The sequence below is a fragment of the Pleurodeles waltl genome, chromosome 10, assembly GCF_031143425.1.
Source record: "Pleurodeles waltl isolate 20211129_DDA chromosome 10, aPleWal1.hap1.20221129, whole genome shotgun sequence".
NCBI classification, from domain to species: Eukaryota; Metazoa; Chordata; class Amphibia; order Caudata; family Salamandridae; genus Pleurodeles; species Pleurodeles waltl.
Window position 1 is genome coordinate 396,789,796 of NC_090449.1, and position 20,436 is coordinate 396,810,231.

The 20,436-nt window shown below is 44.0% G+C and overlaps 1 protein-coding gene across 1 annotated transcript in view; it reads left to right on the top strand.

Moving 5' to 3' along the window:
- The window catches only part of LOC138261557 (uncharacterized), a 403,078-nt gene that overhangs the window by 147,102 nt on the left and 235,540 nt on the right, over positions 1-20,436 (top strand). The window contains exon 4 of the mRNA XM_069210617.1: positions 8,215-8,372. Coding sequence (XP_069066718.1) covers positions 8,215-8,372 — 158 coding nt within the window. The remainder of the gene's footprint in view (positions 1-8,214; positions 8,373-20,436) is intronic.

Below are 20,436 nucleotides of genomic sequence, written 5' to 3' on the forward strand. Positions count from 1 at the left end.
TGGAGAAATTCTGAGGTTTTGGGTTCTTCACAATCGCACCCTGGTCCATTCATGGCAATATCTTGCTGACTGTTCCACCTGCCAATGCCAAGCCCAAGTGAACATGACTCTTGTGCTACCGTGACTGCCAGAGAGACGAGATCTGCAATTTGTGCTACAGCATCGACAGCCTAGGGTGACTGCCGACGGGAACCTGCCGTAACGAATGACGCCTGATCTGCTCTTAGAGCAACAGCGGCGTCCAACCGCAGTGCTCTCGCAGCTCCTCGCAACCTCCTCCACTACAAATAGAACTCATTGTGCTGGTCTTTAGAAGGTTAGGTTTTCTGTGTGACTAACCTGGTCTCTGTATCTAGCCCGCACTCTATCATGGTTGGTCTGAACTTGTGATTTTCATGTGGTCTCATACAAACAGATAACCATGAGTGGCGCTTTGTACTTTTAGGTGCTACACTTACCTTAAGTCTTTAAAATTACATATCTCCGGTTCTGCTGATTTGATTTTTGTTGTTTTGGTGTCACATCAGTTTTTAAAAATGTACTTTTTTCGTAATTGGTGTTGAATTTTTCTTGTGTGTGTTTTCACTTTATTACTGTTTAAGTGCTGCATAAATACTTTATAAAACATCTCTAATTTAAACTTGACTGCTTTTGTCACAAGCTACCACAGGGTTAAGCACAGGTTAATTTATTGACTTCTTTGTGGTTTACCCTAACAAGGATTGTGGTTGTTGCTTGAATAGGGTTTCACTCCCCCCACCCCCAACCAACTACCCAAATTCTCACTGACGTTTTTTATTTGTGTGTGCGCGTTAGTTACTTAGGAAAGACGAACGCTCATGTGAGACATGGTGTCGGTCTCGCAACAATGGTAATAAAAATCATGTTATACCCTCCATATGTGCTTGTTTTAGAACAGTTTTGTAACCAAAACCAGGATGCAAGGGATTAAAAGTATACAGTATAGTAAAATCACAATGAAGAGACCTCATGAGTAGTGGGCAGGGCATGCAGGTACCATCCCCAGCCTGACCTGCGGCAGGAGGGGGCCGCCAGCCATACTACTGCATCTGGAGGCACATAAATTAGATGCGCTTCACCTGCTGACAGGGGGAGGGGGGACCCCGCTCCTACAATCCCCAGCCGAACCTGCAGCAGGAGAGGGGCCGCCAGCCATACTACTGCACCCAGAGGTGCATAAATCAGATGCTCTTCGTCCGCTGTGCTGGACACTTCACCTGCTGACTAGGGGGGCCCGAGCCTACAATCCCCAGCCTGACCTGCGGCAGGAGGGGCCGCCAGCCATACTACTGCACCAGGAGGCACCTAAATCAGACGCTCTTCGTCCGCTGAGTGGGATGCCTCACCTGCTGACTGGGGGTCCCATGCCTACAATCCCCAGCCTGACCTGTGGCAGGAGGGCGCCGCCATCCATACTGCTGCACCCAGAGGCGCATAAATCAGATGCTCTTTGCCTGCTGTGTGAGGCGCGTCTAACATTCCTGAGCCAAGTGTGGTCCCGTCTGCGCATTTCCGTTGCTGGGCTAGGCCTACCCTCATTCATCTGCCCGAAAAGGTACTGCTTTTTTCTTCTTGCTTTTGTTTGTCCAGGGGGAACTTATTTTATTTTATTTTATTTCTTTACTTTATTTGTAACAATGGGAAAGTGCAAGACTGTAACTGCTCCACCTGCTGCTGCTCCAACCTTGATGGTTTTATCCTGCAGGCTTCAGGGGTTATCTTAAATGAAATAGAGCTGGCAGATCTCCCTCTCTACATCTCTGGGGATAGCTCCTAGCTCTGCCCCTGTCTTTACTGAAGTGTTTTCAATAGATTCCTGTAGTGCGGCCAAGTGCCTAGCAGTGACTCACACTCTAGTGAGTGGGGAATCTCTGATAGTAGAAGCAGCTTTTTCTAGTGTGAAGCAGTGGGGTCAGTCGGCGGTAAGACAGAGGGAGTTGCCATTAAGGTGCCGGGGGGGAAAAACCCTTAGTGGCTCTAGATCCAAAAGACATTGTGCAACTGTCTCCATTCCTGACTTGCTCTCTGAGCCATCTAAAGAAGAACTCCTCCCACAGAAACTCACCCTGATGTTTGAGGATCTCAAAGCCTCCCTTTCCAGCAAATTGGACTCTTTTCATTGTTGCCTTGGGGCCATTGAAGATAAGCTGGATTGTTTCTTGCCCCAATTAAGTGGTGATCGCAGCCAGAGAGACAGCCATGTGGAGGAGGTAGTGGTTGAGGGGAGTGCCACGGGGCGGGGTATAGCTGCTGGTCAAGCTGCCCTGGGCTCTGCTGGTCCATCTGTTGGGGGTCACTCGATGTCCTTGTTGCCCCGTGCCCTAGAGGAAGTTCAGTCTATATCAGCATCTGTTCCTCAGAACGCCCTGAGGAGTTCATCCTGAATTGCAACCACCCCCCTCAAGCAGTATTAGGTAATGAGGGTCCAACCCTCTTAAATCCTTCCCGATTTGATTTACCACCTTCTGCTTGTCCCTATGTGGTTGTTCTAGCAGATTTTCCGATGTTATTGTCAGATACTAACAAGTCCACGGCTGACTTAATGGATACGTTTGCTCTTGGCTACATGGAAACATTAGGGGTTGGGGCAATTTGTTTCAGGAAATTATCAAGGCCAATTGGCTTGCCAAAATTGGAAAGATCAAATTGCTACCCCCTTTTTTTTTTTCTTTTTTCTTTTTTTTTTAAAGGGACCGGCTAGGAGCACAGCCTGTGGAGCGAGGCCTCCCTCAGTAAGACCAGTACAGCCTACTTTCCCAAATTTTCCAGTGTACAACCTCTTTTCCCCTGTGAACGCTGAATTTTTACTAATAAATATTCATATACTCTGAATGTTGAATCTGCATAGAAAATGGATTAATATAGAAGATAATGCACAGCTCGGAAAATGTGCATTCTTGAGTGGCCGTCAGTGATCACGAAGTCTCCTTATTAATTGTCTCATACAATGAAATGAAAGGCTTATGTTTAGATTAATATAGTAGTCTGTTATATTAATGATTATATAATATGTATTTGTTTTATTAATTGTAGGCCTTAAGTTAGTGAGGTCTTGGGCCTAGTTGCACAGCCTCATGTTAAGTTGCATGTTTAAATAATTCACCTAAAATGGCTGTTTAGCGAAATTAATACTTGCATTGTTTCACTGCGATGACCAAACACTAGTAAATGCTTTCTTTCCTATGAGAACTGCTTGCTAGAATATGCTGTATTAGCTATCAATACATTGTAAAGTTTAGTGTGCGTGAAAGCGATGTTCCCAGGATCTAACAATGGATGCACTGACTGAAGGACCGAGCGATACAAAATAGTTACCTGATGAGTCCGATGGGAACAGGAGAAGAGGAGCCAATCATTGACATGTGAAAGTCAGTTTAGTTATATCTTAGATTTGAAGTTCTACTTTCATTGGACTAAATGTAAGCGTGTGACCCTTTGACAAATGGCAACATGGGAAGAGTTTTAGATGATTTTAACTTAGCCTGACACCGCGCACCGAGGGAAGACAGACACTTTCCCGTTTTCCTGCTCCACCGATGACGTGTACTCGCCTTGATTCCTTACTTAGAGAATTCTAACCTTAACTTTATTGCTTAGACTTTAGATCCCGAATGCTGATCCTTAAACTATGCTTTACCAATGGTCCTGATAGCTTAGAGCCCTTGTTCTGAACCATTTCCTTTCTTGTCGGATGCTGACCAAACAGACGTCCAATTGACGAAGACTGTCGCAGCTTGCTGATCCAATACCGAGGAGTGGTATTAATCAGATGTTATTGATTTAAGTAATTTGTCTTTTGTTTCTTAGTTTACTAACCACTATTTTGATAGAGCCATAGCTAGATGTTTTTCCAAATTTGTGTTGACTAAATTGTTTTGCATGAAGCCCAAACATGCTAATCTAATCAGAAGTTTAGCTAGGAGACCCAAAGGAAATGTTTGCTAATTATTATTAATAACAATCGTTGATGTTGTTTCTTTGCTGAATCTAAATGTATGATATTTCTTTTGCACAATTGTTCTTGCTATTCATTTGTACTGTAATTCTAGAGTGTGTAACAATGCGTGCTTTGATTAAATTGAGATTCTTTAGGAGATTTGGTCAACCAGTGTTGTTTCTGTATCATTTAATTTTGAGACTAAGTTACGTGATATTAGCACTGTAAATATAGGGAAATAAACTTTCTAACTTTGCATAAAGGTGTGGTTATTCATGGCCAAATGGGTCATGATGTGTGGAATTACTAACTCTAAAGATTATTGATACTATTGACTGATATTTTGTTATTGATTGATACTGGAATAGTCTTATGGTGGGATTTACTTTAAGCGCAGTCAAAAAGTCCATCGAACCTCTAACGCGTCCCCTTAAAATAAAAGATAAGAAACCAAATACGATCAGACCTGCTAACACCCCTCTTGGGGATTTATCGAACAGTGATTGACAACTAACTGGCGAGGAGGCGGAGCTGCGGACCCTAGAGGTGGTTGGATGTAATGGCCCTTTACTAGCCCAGGACTTTAATGTAGCTTGTGGGCAGGATAGGAAAGAGGGTCTGCTTGAGTCCAAACCCCCGACTCTTCTCAGCCCAGCCATTTGGCTATTCCGGAACTGTCTGTCTAGTGCCCAAGCTGTTAAAGTTCTTTTTTGGAACATTGCAGGCCTTGGTAGTAAAATGGACCAGGAGGAATGGACTAACTTTGTTTGCGACCATGACCTGATATTTTTTCAGGAAACATTGGAAACTGATGTCTTGTGCCGGGATGGGTTTTAATCTTATTATATTTATGCTATTCCCTAATTTTCTGGGCGAACCAGGGTTGGTTTATTGACTTGGGTAGAGATTACCCCAGATTGTATAGTCAGTGTGATCCCTTCTAATTGTCCTTTGTTTCAAGCTCTCCTTATTAGGTGGCTGGACAATTTTAACACTGTTTTTTTATAATGGCCTACCTGATTCTGATTGTATGGTGAACTTTACCTTAATTCACCTTTTTATTGAAGGGATGGAGCTCAAGTTAGCTTCCCTACACAAGGGTTATGAAGTGGTCTTTGTTGGTGACTTCAATGCCAGATTGGGTTTAACACAGGTGTAAGAAGATTTTGGTTTAGGTGTCAACAATGGGTCTGAGCCTGGCCTTCCCCTTAGAGGTAAGAGTGGTAATGCCCTGCGGGGCTTGGTGAACGCTACTGAGGTATGCGACCCAAAATATCTTGTTGATGGCACATTCGAGAGGGACTGCCATTTCTCGGTTATTGATTGTTTCTGTTGCAAGGATGCTCTGTAGTTCACGATATTTTTAGTGATCATAACCCCATCTTCTTATTTCTTGACCTTTCTAAGGGGTGGGGGGCGCTCATAAGAGTGAGGAGGGGATCACTTTATCGGTTAAGTCCCAGAGCCTGCATCTGGCCTGGAGAAATGTTACCTGAGTTCTTTGTTTTCTAGTGTGTGTCTTTGCATTTCCCTTTGGCACTTAACTGCCTCACTCTAACCAATGCTTATAGTAAGTGAGTTGATTCTTTTGTTCAGCTGAGTGTGGAAATTAAAACGTTACATTTGAAGCCCTGCAATCCCACACAGATGGAACCTAGGTGATTTGATCAGCTTTGTAGGCAGGCCTCGATATTACTTCATGAGGCACTTAGGGAATTCCCACATACCCCCCAGGATGTCCGTAAAATCAAACACTGTAGATCACAGCACACTCTGGAATAGAACTAAAGAATTGCCAAATGAGTCCTAGTGCAGTTTGATTAAGGCATGTGGGTTGAAGAATTCTAGATCTTTTTAGCGTGAGGGAAATGGAGCAAGGCCCCTAGTGGTCAAGCCCAACTCGGTAATCACATCTATTAGTAAGGACGTCTGGGTTTACCACTTTAAGTCTGTATATAGTGTTAGGGGTGATCAGTGTTATGCAGGAGAGTAAGTAGCTTTCCCTCTTTCTATTCATTTTACTTGCAAAGAAGTTATGGACCTTTATAAATCGGTTCCAAATTTTTGGGCCACCCCTTATTTTCAATTCTTTTAATGCAATTTATAGGGTTGGTATCCCTCTGTCTCAGCGCACTGCTGTTATTGTGCCAATTTGTAAGAAGGACGATCCTATTCACTTGGGTGTTATCACCCAATTTTGTTACTGGATTCCACAGTTAAATTATCTTGGTGAGTGGTTTTGGAGCGCCTTCTTACATGGCTAAAGGGGACTGACACACTGTTGGCGGTTCAGTATGGGTTGAGAGTGGGGCTCGGCACGGTCGAGCAATGTCTAAATTTATATATCCTTTTCAGCAAGTATACGATTCCCAGACAAGGCTTGGTCTGCCTGGCCTTTATAGACCTTTTGTGCTCTTTTAATAGCGTTGTCAGGTCCAAACTGTGGGAGATTCTTTTAGACCTCGGGGTAGAGCCTGAGCCGGTTCTTTTTTTAAGAGCTTTGCATTATGATATGTCAGCATCCGTGAGGTACAGGCCGCTTGGGGAGAGGACTGATTGCTTTAAGTTTGGGCGCGGGTGAGGCAGGGCAGTGTGTATTAGCTCTTATATTGTTTCTTTTGTATATCAGTGGTATAGGGGCAGTTCTGTCTGGTGCCACCCTGGATGGCCCCATGATTGGTAGGAAAAAAGTCTCAATCCTACTATCTGCATATGATGCAGTTTTATTATCCAGGACTCCCAAAGGTCTCCATGTACTATTTCAGGAATTTTTGTCCTTTATGGGTTCTCTAGGTTTGACAAATTACCCAAGCGAATACTTTCATTATGGTGTGCAGCCAGAAGAGTAACCAGATGTAGGATATTGTGTTGACTGGCCAGCCTGTGGCCCAGGTCTCTGAGTTCTCATATCTATGTATTGTTTTGGACACCAGCTCTAGTTGGGAGCCATGTATCACCAGTGTGAGGAGTAAATTTCTTAGCACAATGGGATGTGTTTTTAATTTGCCTAAGAATATTGGCAAGAGACATTGACCCCTCTTTTGGAGGTATACAAAATGAAATGTCTTCCCATCCTTAAATATGGGGCTGGGATTTTGGGGTATGCAAAAACCAGTGCTCTCCAGGTGGAGCTCAATCGGGCTCTGAGGCAACTCCTGGGAGTTCCTCCCATGTGCTCCACTTTTATTGCCCATCAGGAGCTTGGGCTGGAGTACGTGGACGCTACTAAGCTTGCTCCTTTACTTCTCTGGTGCTCCATTTGGGTTAACACCCATGCTGCATTAAATAAGGAGATTATTGATTGCCTGGAGTATGATGAGGGCATGAGAATCCCATGGTTAGGGTATGTCTCAGCTGAACTAGATAAGTTAGGCAAGCCTTCCTTTTTCACTAACCCATTTCTATTCAGAAGGCTGATTTATTGTGGGTTAAAACTGCCTTCATGAATATGGCTAGGCTGCTGAGGGAGTGTCATAAGTTTGACAAGGGGTCCATAAGGGGCTGTGCCGATATCCTCCTCTCTCCCGATACGGAACCCTCTTTTGTGTGGATGGATAATTCCTCGTACAGGTGTCTGCTCACCAGATTTAGGCTCAGTTTTGTGAGAAGAAGTCTGGGTTTTGTGAGAAGGAGTCTGGGGTTTCCTTTCCCTTAGGCCAATTCAATTTCACTAAGGTACTTAAATGCCCCTGCGATGAAACCTCCCCACAAAGTCTGCTTCTTTTTTTGTAAATATTTTAAAAATCTTTCTATGAAGTTTCTAGTCCTGATTGTTCATATAAAGGGGATTTGATGTGCAGCTGCTGCTTTGGTGTCTCTTCAACAACTGGACTGCCCTACTAACTGTCTTAATATTTGCTCTTATCTGAATTTCCACTCAGCAGGAGAAAAATATTACTGTTTTAATTGGATTATATCTTCATGAATTAAACATGTGTTTTATGTATTTGTATGTATCTTTGATACATTTTAAATGTATCTTTTTAAAACAAAATTGCTATATTGTAATGTTTTCACTGTGTATAATTTTGGCTGCTTTTCGCAGCCAAAATAAAGTTCTTTGACTTCCCTACTGAGAGTTGTTTCCTTGTGTAAAGTAAAATAATTGTTATATATGTGAAGCAATGAAGAGTTGGACCTGAGCACCTTAGTAATGATTGTGCGTTTATTTGTACATTTGCTCTGAATAACGTGTTGTTGGCCACACTTTTATTCACTGCCATGGCATAAATATATATTTTTTCTTGCGTTTTCAGGCACCAGCCAGGTGATGAGTCCATGAGCCGCTGCAGCTGCTGTAATGTAGTTCGGGATTCGTCCGTGTTCATTCTGGGCACTCCCACTCCAGGGCAGGTCAATGAATGCCCAAAAAGGAACTTCAGCAAGAGATTCAAGCTCTGCCTTATAGTTGCAGGTCTGTTGAAAGACTTTTAAAAAACATATTTTTTTTTTCACTCCTCCATTTGCTCCCTTATTTGGGGCAAATAATCTGGTCATCCACCTGCCTGTATTGTTCATTAAATACTATTAGACTATGGCCTACATAGCATGCTGGGTGCAATTGTCAGGTCACATTTCAAGTGCCTTTCAACTTGATAACACGACCCAACTTGGAACATTTGTGTAAGAAGGATTTGTGTAAGCTTAACATAATTTATACTAGAATTGAGATTTGCAGGGTACCTAACATTACAATATGATATCCGTGTAGTTTACAACACAAGCTTGTTGTTTATTTACTATCTCTACTGACATAGAAGACCATCATGAATTTCAGAGTCTGCAATGCCAATGTTCAAGCTTAAATGGCCTTAGTGTGGCACTCGACACCCACTCTGGTATCTTAAATATATATGATGTGCAGTCACATGTAACTGTAGTAAGTACAGTATTACAGTGGCTATAATCATCCCTCTTCTCCTGATTAACCACATGAGTTACCAGAAATGAAAAGCTAGAGTCAGGGTAGCAAGCACCTGTTGGACTGTGACATCTGTATAATCTGCTAGTTTGTATGCCACCTGAAAAGGATATGGGGAGTACAACCGAGTAGATCACATTAGTTGGGAGACTTTTTGTAACATATTCGGGCCGCTGCGGGAAGAATGCTTCACTCTTGCCCACTGCTAGTTTTTCTGGATTCGAGTAGGATTGCCTGAGCAGTTTAATTTGTTTCTGTATAGGCAAAGCCACAGCTATTGCTGCCTGCTTAGTAGAAGGAAGAGGAATAAGGTAAGATAGCAGAGCTATACTTCCCTATTTAGGTTAGAAGTATCTTTTAAAGCTATAAAATGAAGACACTGTGAAATTGTAGACTTTATGATTTGAGCAGAATGAAAGGTACATTGATGTTGTGCATATCAATCTGAAAATGCTTCTAGAGAAGCCCGGTTAGAAAGTATTGCTACAGAATTTTAGTGGGCAGGCCCTGGATGCAGCTTCCGTCTTAGGAGAAGGAACCTAGAAGAACAGAAAAGGAGAGAGATGATGTACTGGAAGGGAACTGGACTGCCAGTGCCCTGAAGGTAAAGGAGTCAGTGTTGAGGTCATTGACTCTTAACCCAGGCACCATGTGAGCTCTGGTTGCAGCTAACTCCATTCTGCCTTACCCTATTGTCCACACAGAATTGAAGGTGGGACTGTACCAGCAAAGGGGGGGGGGGAGGGGAGGTGCGGTGGTGGTATATATTTTAGCATGGTTGTCCAACCTTGATTTAGCTTGCAACACGCAAAAGGTGTGGTAAGATGAGAAGGTTGAAGCTCTTTTCAGCTATTTTCCACTTAGTTGGAATGGACCCAATGTGGAATTTGAGGACAGTAATACAGTGAAGTACAGTTTTGTGGTATGGTTTGATAAAAGTTTATCAAACTCCACTATTATCACAATTTTAATAGAGCAAGCAAGAGCTAAGGTGTCTCATGGGAAATGTACATAAATGAGTGGAAGCAGAACATTGATGGCTGAGTGTCTAGGAGGAAGGCAATGATCTAAGAAGCATCACACAACCTCTTATTCACTGAGTGTCTTGTGAAGGATTGTTTCAGGAGCAGAGAAACTACTTGGCTGAATCAGATTGTGGATCCCACGCTGATAGCCATAACTGTGTATAAGTGGGATGCAAAAAAGTTGAGTAGAAAGGACAGGGGATCATAACTGGCCTTTTGGAACTTTGTACAGTTGACGGTCTCTTTCGACTTCAGCTTCTAGAGATCCGGTTAACACTGAGTCTCTTGTATGAAATTGTCTTTTGCTTTCTTGAGAACTATCTATCCTGGCTTGACCCCATGTTCCATTTTCATGTATTATTTGAATTTACTAGTTTCTGGGCTGTCCTTTAATAGGATATTCAGCTGCTCAGACTCAAACCTTCTGAGATGCAATATCTTGATGCCACTTCCATCAGTAAACTAGAGCAGAGAGAAAATGTATTAGCCACCTGGATACTTTGCATTGCCCTGTCTGGCTACGGAAAACAAATATTGTAGTAAAAGCCACAGAGAACATCCAAAAACGTTCCCCTTAAATAACATTGGTTATAGGGCTCTATATTATAGAAAACTTATCTTGCCCCTAGAAAGGATGCATAGTTTCCTAAATAACATATTTAGCCGCCATCGACCCTCATTAAACATTTGTTTAAGTATTGTCTTTTTTGAGGGCAACCTCTCCCCTTTTTAAAAAAAATATACCCCTAACCTCCTTTTGCTACTATCTGCCCCTAAACCCTAAAATTACCCTCACCCCCCTTTACCACTACTTACCCCAAAACCCTAAAATAACCTTTACCACCTTTTACCCCTACCCAACCTCAACCCTAAAATTACCCTTACCTGCATGTAAAAGGCATGTATGGTAAAGGTAGAACTTACCTGCGTGGTGCTTACCTGCTTGGTAAAGGTGTTGCGTGGTAAAGACTGTGTTGTAAAGGCTGTTTCCCTTCTCAGTTTACCAACAGTGAAATTCATCAGCTTTTTCAATACCATTAAGCCAAAGGTCTCCTCCCAAGATTTCAGGATTTTTCCATGTTGGATAAGCCGCAAGATGTATATGTTGGAATCACAAGACCTCTGCATGTGGTGTCTTGGATCCAATCACAACCCTATGGCTTGAAATGTCACTTCTTTAATGCACCGTGGTTAGGTCAAAAAATTATCTCCTTGTAGTCTCTCTTCTTTCTTTTTCCCCTGTGGGTGTTTACCATTTGCTGTTATGCACCTTCTGCTGTGATTTGATACGTTCACCCGGAAACCTTAGTCGTATTTACCATCTTCAGATTCTTTATTCTGCCACTGTGGCTAGAAGCAGTGGAGCAAACAGGTAAAAAGGAGCGTTGCTGGAGTTATATAGTCACAGAAAAGAACCAAGAGAATCCTCAAAATCAAAAGCACCACAATGACAGGGAAAGAACACCGAACAATGCCAAAAAACAGGAAGGCAATGACCAACGCAGAACAAGATGCCCTAGGTCTGAGAATGAGAAGGTGGTATGGCGCACACCCTATTTAGTTATTTCCTGAAACACCACTATAAATACTCCCAAAAGGACAGCCACAATGTATATAATCTTTGTCTTTCGAAGGACCCAGCTTGGTGGACTGTGTGACCTGCCTGAAGTTCTTGCCAAAAAGATCAGGGTGAGACAGAAATAGAGATGGCTACACTACACCATGGCAAACAGGCAGGATGAAGAGGAATCCTTAAGGGATTTGGACCTATTCAGTGAAGAAGAGGAGTTGATCAAAAACACTGAAACGGCCCAAGGAGAAGAGGGAGAAGAGCAGGATCCCGAAAAAGTAATCTAGATCCAACCAGAGAAAAGGCATAAGATGACACAGAGAGAAGGCCAATAGAGTGCCACATAGCACGCAAGCTGAAAACTTTGGACTCAAGATGCATCAAATATGCACCAGCTCTGAAAACCTCCATGTTGGGAAAGCAAGGCTAGGTCGGAAGAGCCACACAGGTCCAAGATAAAGGATACCGCTGAAAGCAAGCCCTCCCAGCCAGCCACAGTCTTGAAAGAGGATCAGAGGCATGGGAGAGAGAAACTCGAATTGGGGAAGACCGGCTCAATGGCAAACCTGAAGATCAGCTTGATGGTGATGCCACAAACTAGCTCAACTTCTGCAACGAAAACCGGCTCCGCGTTGACTCCACCAAAAGTAAGCTAGACCCTGAAGAATAGCTAAACATTGACACCAAGAAGGTCGAAGAAAAGAAGCAAGGGGACCGGTCTTGACTGTACCCAAAGATCCCTCAATGTGGAAAATGTGCCAAAGAAAAAAGCCGGGAAGCAAAACTAGAGGGTCTCATTCGCAAAAAGAGATAGTTTGACAAATCTCTAAAGTAGTACAGGATACCACACAAACAGCATGTGGAAGAATTGGAGCTTCCACTCACTACAGAACCTCGGTTAGAAATGGAAAAGGAAATATACAAGGTAGAGGAAGAAGAACTACAGTTCCACGAACAGGATTCATTGGAGACAGAGTAGTCGATTTTAAAAACTGACAAGATACTTACGCAGACTTGCCAGATGAGGGGGGTAACCTCAGACCCAGCAAAACAATCACCACCAGGCTTCATTCCACATATGCCATCATCAAAAGAGTGGCAAGCACAGATGGGGTACAACTTGAAGAAGGACAAACGGAAGCATGTTTCTTCCTCGAAACACTGTTGCCAAACCAGAACAAAAAACAGTTCAAGCTCGAGGCAGCTTCTTCACAGACATGGAAGAGGAAGAAGTAGGGTTCTCAAAGGGGAATCCATACAAGCAAGTAACTGCATAAGGAATACCATTCTTCACAGGTCACATTTGAGAGGAAGACTTCTAAACGAATGGCGAAAGACCACCTCCGACAAACTGATTCCAATTGTAATAGAATATGGTTATTACATAGAGGTAGTAAAGGCATCTCTAACAATACCACCGAAAGGTAAAAGAATCAAAATAGAGGAACAAGATTGACTACAATAGGAAGCAAAGGATGTGCTAAGCAAGAAAGCCATAGAATTGGTACCAACAAAATAAAAACTCAAAGGGGATACACTTATTTGCTAGTGCCAAATTCAGGCAAGTCTAATACAAATAGTAGATCTAAGAACACTAAGCAGGCAGTAAAAACAGAAATTCAAGAGGACATCCCTGCAAGAAGCCTAACCCCGATAGGAAAAGGAGACTACAGGGCTTCAATACAGCTCTAGGGCAGGTACTGTCATATAGCAGTGATCAAGTGACACAGAAGGTTCCTAAGGTTCGAAGTGGACAAGCTACACTACTACTTAAAAGAATTAAACATTCAGGATAAAAATAGGCACTTCAGGCCTTCACAAAGGGCCTGGCTGTGGTGGCACCACACATAAAGACGAAGGGGAATACACTTGTACCCATACCTAGATGACTGGCTAGTGAAAGCAAGTATGTTCAGACAGTACAAAGTTAATGTCAGTGAGGTCATAAGAACCTTATACAGAGTGGATGTCTCCATCAGCTTCAAAAAATCATCACACATACCAGAAAGAAAGAAGACATTTCTAGGGGCAAACATGGCCTCACAGGCCACAAAAGCCCCACCAGTGGACAAGAGGGTCAAGTCAGTGATAGAGCAGAGTTGCGTCTACCAGAAGGGGCAGCTTCTGGCAGCGGAGGAAGTACCACATGCAAGGTTAGACATGAGACCAATACAAGAATAAGACTAGGAATAATCACAGGCAGCAGGGAGTTGGAACGTGCTAGCGGTTATTACAGGCAAGGTGAAGAAAGAAATGCAATGATGTAACCTACAGAACATCACAGTGGACAAATCATTCAAATAACCTTTTCGTATTGCGGTGGTGAAGAGGGCCGTGGCCCTGGAGCATTTGGCGCATATCAAGGTGAACGATCGTAGGACGATCTATATGAAAGCCCAGAGTAGTGTAGATCCTGGTTACTAAGAAGATAAAAGTATATGGAGATTAAACTTTTCATGTTGAATTTTCATCAATAAGTCGATACTCTTTCTTGATAGTATTTATGCCCTGAAGAAGTCTACTTCAAGTAGACGAAACTCGTTGGCTGGTTGTATCTACTTGCTATGCAGATTGGAATGATGATGTGAAGAACACTAATAAAGAAGAATTTTACATATTGTACAATAGCAATTGATATTTTACAGATGGTGCATTGGACTTTGATATATAATTTTTTACACCTATTGGGCAACAGGTGTATATGACAGTTGCGCATTGGGACTTTTAATGTACTAGTTACGTTTAGGACAGGGTGCGGGTGCTGCGAGTGGCGCGCAGCTCGTAATACAGGAATACATCTATGAATAATTACAGGCAACCAGGAGTTGGAATGCTCTAGTGGTTGTTACAGACAAGTTGAAGAAAAAAATGCAATGATGTAACCTACAGAACATCACATTGGGAAAATCATTCAAACCACAATCTCCTTCTATAGCTATCACACTAGACACATCCCTAACAGGTTGGGGGCTTACATGCACAAGTTAAACATCAGAGGACTATGGAACAACAAGGAAGATGTGCAACACGTAATGGAGATGTCTCAGGGACAGTTCATAAAACTCCAAGTACGTCAGGATTTACGGACATACAGAAAGGTCAAATATGGCTGCACTCTCAGCCTGTGAGCATGACTCCTGAGGACGTAAAGTTAGGTCACCTTAACCTGCCAAAAAGAGCAATGGAGATACTGAAGGAAGTAAGACTACCAACAACCAGAATATGTTACGGCAGCAAGTGGAAGAGATTCTTACACTGTTGCAACAAGGATGGAGGCTACAGAAATTGGCCACAAGGTGCCACTCTGATCACATAACTTCCCCACTTGCTGGAAAAGAGCTTCCCTATATTTCACTTAAGATCACCCATCAGCCATTGTAGCATACACAAGAGCTGTGGTCGGAAGAAGTTCCTTCACCACACAAATGATAAAATGTTTTCTAGGGGGAGCAAAAAAGGTGTCACCTCCATAAGAAGTGCACCCATTCTCATCTAAAACTCAATGTGATGCTTTCTCAGCTAATAACACCCTTCGAGCTAACGTGGCATGCACAACTCAGGTTTCTACCCCTAAAAAAAGTATTTTTAATCTCCATCACCTCGCTATGGAGAGTTAGCGAGATCAGGAACTCACCACACAAAAGCTGTATGTTCAGACACACAAAGACAAATTGGAGATGAGAACAAATCCATTGCTATACAAATGTAGTAATGAAATTCCATCAGGAACCGTGTCATACAGTTACCAGCAGTTTTCCAGCATTCAAACACACAGGCAGAGATGGCCCTTCACACAATGGATGGGTTTGGCAGCTCCAGTGGCTCTGCCCCTAACACTAGCCATCTCCACAAGCTCAACTTGTGTGCCACCAAAGAAGTCAGCGACCTCCAGTGCACCATCTCCCATGCATTTGATGTTTCCTATGACTCTAGCACCACCTTTGGAGCTGTTTTCAGCACTGCTCTTGAGGTCAGCTGAAATCATCAAAGTGGCAATAGTGGAAGTTAAGGTCTGTTTTGATGACAAGCATTTGGTGCAGTCCTTTCCAGGGCCCAGAAATGTGCCCAAATGGAAGTACTCTTTGGGTCCACCTCTCAAGTCGTAACCATTCCTGATAAGAATTATGGCCCAACACAAAAATATGCCTCAGAGGCTGATAACCCTCTCCCTCCTTACATTACTGATGCTGACCTACATCGTGACTTACAAAATGCAATTTGTTTGGAATCCTTTCTGTAGGAATCTGGCTCTTTATTTGGTATACCAAAATGAGGTATATTGTGCAAAGAGTCCAGGGGTTCCCTTATAAGTGGATGGGGGCTTGCCCTAGCAATCTCAAGATGCTCTCTTAGGGAGAGCCCTTGAACAGCCCTAAGCTTATCAGAGGGTCGTGTTAGACATTTGCTGCATGCACACAGTCAATAAATGATACACACGACTCAATAAGGAGATCCATGGCAATTTATAAAAACAACACTTCTCTTTATATAATTTTAGGCACCAAGATTATGATGATTAGGTAAGTATGGTTTGATTTATGATTTTTGACAGGTTTGAAAAATCAGCACTTATAAGCAGTAATGTTGTCCTGTAGAGGAAAGGCATATGCTACATACAATTACGTTACATCAACTTACAGGACCAATCTTCTGGAGTTAAGGTAAGTTTTGGACAAGGTTCAGGGCAGCACCAACAGGTCACTTTGGGAGGCACTGGGGCGTCTGGGTGCAGAGGTGCTTTTCAGCATCAGGTGCCCTTGCGTTATCCAGTGGGAAAAGGATTGTATACTGCATTCGTGCACTTAGCAACGACTTACAGGACTTTTCTTCTGGAGTTAAGGTAAGTATAGGGCAACGTCTAACACAGCACCAGCAGGTCTCTTTGGGAGGTACTGTGGCAGCCAGGTGCAGAGGTGCTTTTCAGCGTTGGTTGCCCTAATGTTATTCTATGGTGAATGGTCCGGTTCGAAAGATGCTGCAAGCTGAGATGGGGGGGGGGGGTCGGCAGGCAGCCTGGTTGAACCAACAAGGTGGCTCAGGTCTCACAATACTTGGGGATGTAGGGACAACGTTGGTCCTCTTCTCCTTGGGCCGGGGCAGCTGGGTGCAGAGCTGTTCTGAGGCGTTGGGTTGTTGTCACTGCGTTAGAGGGGACCCTTCACAAAGAGGCTTCATGTGGCGTCAGGAAGTCCACAGTTGCCAAACCCAAGGTGGGCTTCATCTTTGGAGGGTCAGGGCACCATGCTGGCACGGTTGGCCCACTTCAACTAAGGCTAGGGGGCACAGGTGCAGTGGTGCTTTTCAGAGTCTGGTTTTGGCAGTCAGGAGTTATTGCAGTTCTTCTAGGATGTGTGCAGGATGCAGGGGAGCAGCTCCACTACTCCTGGGACTTGGTTGAAGGCCGGCGGTCCTCCCAGGCTTTTGGAAGCACAGGCAGTTGCAGAAAAAGTTTTCTTTGGCACAGTTGTTGAGGACAGCAGACAGTCAGCTATTGGTCTTCTGTTCTTGCTTTTGTGACTCTTTGGGGTCTTTATTCTTCTCTTGGGGCTCCCTAAATAGTGAGCTTAGGGGCCTTAGAGGAGTGTAGGGTTGTAGCCAGTGGGCACCTTACCCCTGGGGTCACTATACCTCCTATATGACCACTTCCTATGGGAAGGGGGCATAACCCTGTCCAACAGTTCCTAGTTCTACCATCACCAAGATGGCTGACTTTCAAATTCAGAGTCCTCATTAGGCAGCTCACCTTAAGGGTGGAACTGACTTGAAGGTGTACACGCCTCTGAATACTAATTTTCCTGCCTGTCCAGGTGCCAATTGGGCCCTGGGTCAGGGAGGTCGGCAGCTCCTCTCCTCTGAGGGAAGCCAGATTTACACACCAAAGACAGTGGGCTCTTTGAAGCCCCTTGCCTTGGAATGCTAATTTGCAGGTCATTCTCTTGGGAGAGCAGGCTTTTGTTCCTGGCCAATCGAGAGCAGAGGCACTCACCCATGGAGGTCAGAAACATGTCTGTTGGTGGCAGGCTAGTTAAGACCAGTCAGTCAGCACACTAGTAGTTGGTAGGTTTTTCAGGGGGCATCTATAATGTGCCCAGTGGGTGCATGTATTAATAAATCCATCACTGGAATCAGTGTTAATTCAAGGCGTTTGATACCAAACATCCCTAGTTTCAGTGAAGCCATCATGTAGCTGGGAAACTCATATTACTTTGTCCAACACTCGACAGTGACATAGCAGGGGCATATCTGCTCTTGCAGATATGATCACACATGTAATATAATGCACCCTGCCTTAGGGCTGGCAGGCCTTCTCTAGGGGTGGCTTACATCTATTGCATGCAGTATTAGTGGGCATGGCACACAGGCTATGCTCCATGCCGTGTTTTCACTTTTAGGTGCACCAAGACACGCAGACTGCAATGGCAGTCTGCATGCGCTAGGTGAGGGATCCTTGAGGGTGGCACAATATATGCTGCAGCCCTTGGGGACCCTCAAAGGTGCCAAAGGTATTGCCAATTGGGGATCAATTGTACAGTTTTAGGGAAAGAGATCCGACACTGGGAACCTTGCTAGCAGGAACCCAGTGCACTTTCTATCAAAATTGCATCAAATACCAGGCAAAAAGTGGGGGTGACCATGTAAAAAAGGGGCACTTTCCTATACTGTCTTAAATGGGCTTTTTCGTACCCCCTTGGTCCTCCTTTGGAGTCAGTCTTTTCTTTCACCACACTTTTACCAAAAGCAACAGAAGCATTGGCGTTGACTCTAACCTCTATAGAGACATAATCTAACATTTTGACAAAGATCGTGAAAGCATCAACTGCAGTTTTTTAAAGCCTGTGCTGGCTGCTTGAGAAAAAAGACATTCTGAGGCCAAGCAGTCCAAGGTAAATGGCTAAATGCACAAACCTGTCCTGGGGGATCCAAAGTTCCCATTATTCCACCAATCGGGTGTTCAACCCTTCTTCTCCAAAATGAACCCAAATGCCTTGCCCCTCCAGACCTAAGTTCTTCTGACAGCACAACAGTGAATGCCACATGCCATTTAGGCAATTTTATCCATGGTCTGTGCGGGACTAGCAAAACTGACTGTTTTCAGTCTTGCAGACCACAAAGAAAAGCCGTTCACTGATCTGGTCAGTGATTGTTTGGACGCTTCCAAACAAATCCTTTGGTGCAGCTTAGATTCTGCAAATGGGCACAGCTGTACACCAATAACATCACGCAAGAATGACTTTTCTACAGCTTCTCCAAAGATGCCCAAGCTATGCTTTTGGACATGCCCTTTCGGGGCAAGCAGCTATTCAGTGAGAAGGCTAACTTCTCCCTGTATTCCTTCAAGAACAGTAGGGCTTCGGTTTGCTAACTAGGGTTAGCCAGGCCACAAAGACAGTTCCACAAGCGATGCAGGAAAATGTGAGTCTTATTTCAGGGCAAAACAGTCCAGACAGAGACCACCTTCTCAGCCAGTACAATAACCCTAATACATGTACTGCTTTTTTCAAGGCAGTGGTGCATTTAAGGGATGCAGTCACTGACAAGAGAGAAGCACCAGTCCTCACCTTCCTCTTCTGGATCTGCTGCTTCAAGACCTCTTTGCCCCCTGTCCATCACAAACATGTTATCTTTGGTTGTTTGAGGAGAGAGGGCCTCCCATTATTCCACCATTTGGGAGATGATCATAATGGACTGCTGAAGCATCCATCTACTCTGCAAGCTCTACACTCCACCATTCCAGTCCTCCCTCTTGGCCTCACTCCTTCCACCAGAATATGCTCTTCAACACATGCCTTGAATTTGGAGGTAGAAATTCTTGTAGTGCTAAGCAGAGGGGGCTGTAAATGTAGTACCTGTAGTGGAAAGGGGCACAGGATTCTACTCATTTTATTTTTTGGTTCTCTGTAAGGATTGAGATATGAGACCGACCCTTAACCCCTGCCTCTGGCTATGTGTTTATTTGGCAGGACACGTTCAAAAGTTTGTCCCTGAGCCAAGTCATTTTGGTCTCCAGTGTGGAGGTATTGGCTGGGGTACCTGAACCTCCAGGACACCCATTTTCAACTACCCATTCTCCCCACCTGTAGAGATTGTCTTTGGTTCACCTTGGGGGGTCCCAACAGTACCTCTTCACAGTCCTGTTGTTTAGCCTCCTGACAACACTACGCCTTCATGAAAGAGAAATCAGCTATGGCACCTTGACAGTGGAGGTTCAGAGACCATGCAATTCCATACTTGCATGACTGGCTTGTGAAGATGGTGCCTTTGTTGCTGGTCCTGGACCAGCTTCAGTTCACTATGACCCTTCTCTACGACTTGTTGTCCAACCTGTTGGCGAGTCATCAAGTGCAGGCTTTTGTGGTTATGGACTCCTCACTGTGCTGGGGCCGACCACTGGGTGACAAGTTGGCACATTTTTTTGGGCTAGATTGGAACAGTTCCTACCTATAAACAGGCAAGAGTTTTAGGTGGTGTACCCTGCCATGAAGGCCTTCCTGTCTTCCATCTCACAGAGTGCCAATCGGATTCTGTCTGACAAAACCAACATCAGTCTTGAAGTTGTGGACCCTGTGTTGGGGGTGAATCACCTGTGCCAGTGGGATCAGCAACCTGGGATTTTCCCACTGGCTGCACGTCTTGTAGGCTTCTTCATCTTGAGTGCATATGCTCTCGTTATGGACACAGGCAGGCATCTCACAAGATGGTTTGTGGCGTTATTACACTAACACACGGCAATATCACGCACACCCCTGTGGCAGCGCTAGGAAAACGATTTTATATTCCCCGTAATGCTTGTTTTCACCTTATTCAATATTACATTACCCAAAGAGAATATTTAACTCCTGCCAAGATAAATTACTATTTCCATTGCAACAATGCCCATTGCTCCAAATGTCCTTTACAAGATGCTGACCTCCTTCACGTGCTATGGGCCTGCCCTCTTCTGTTTGTTTACTGGCGTGCGGTC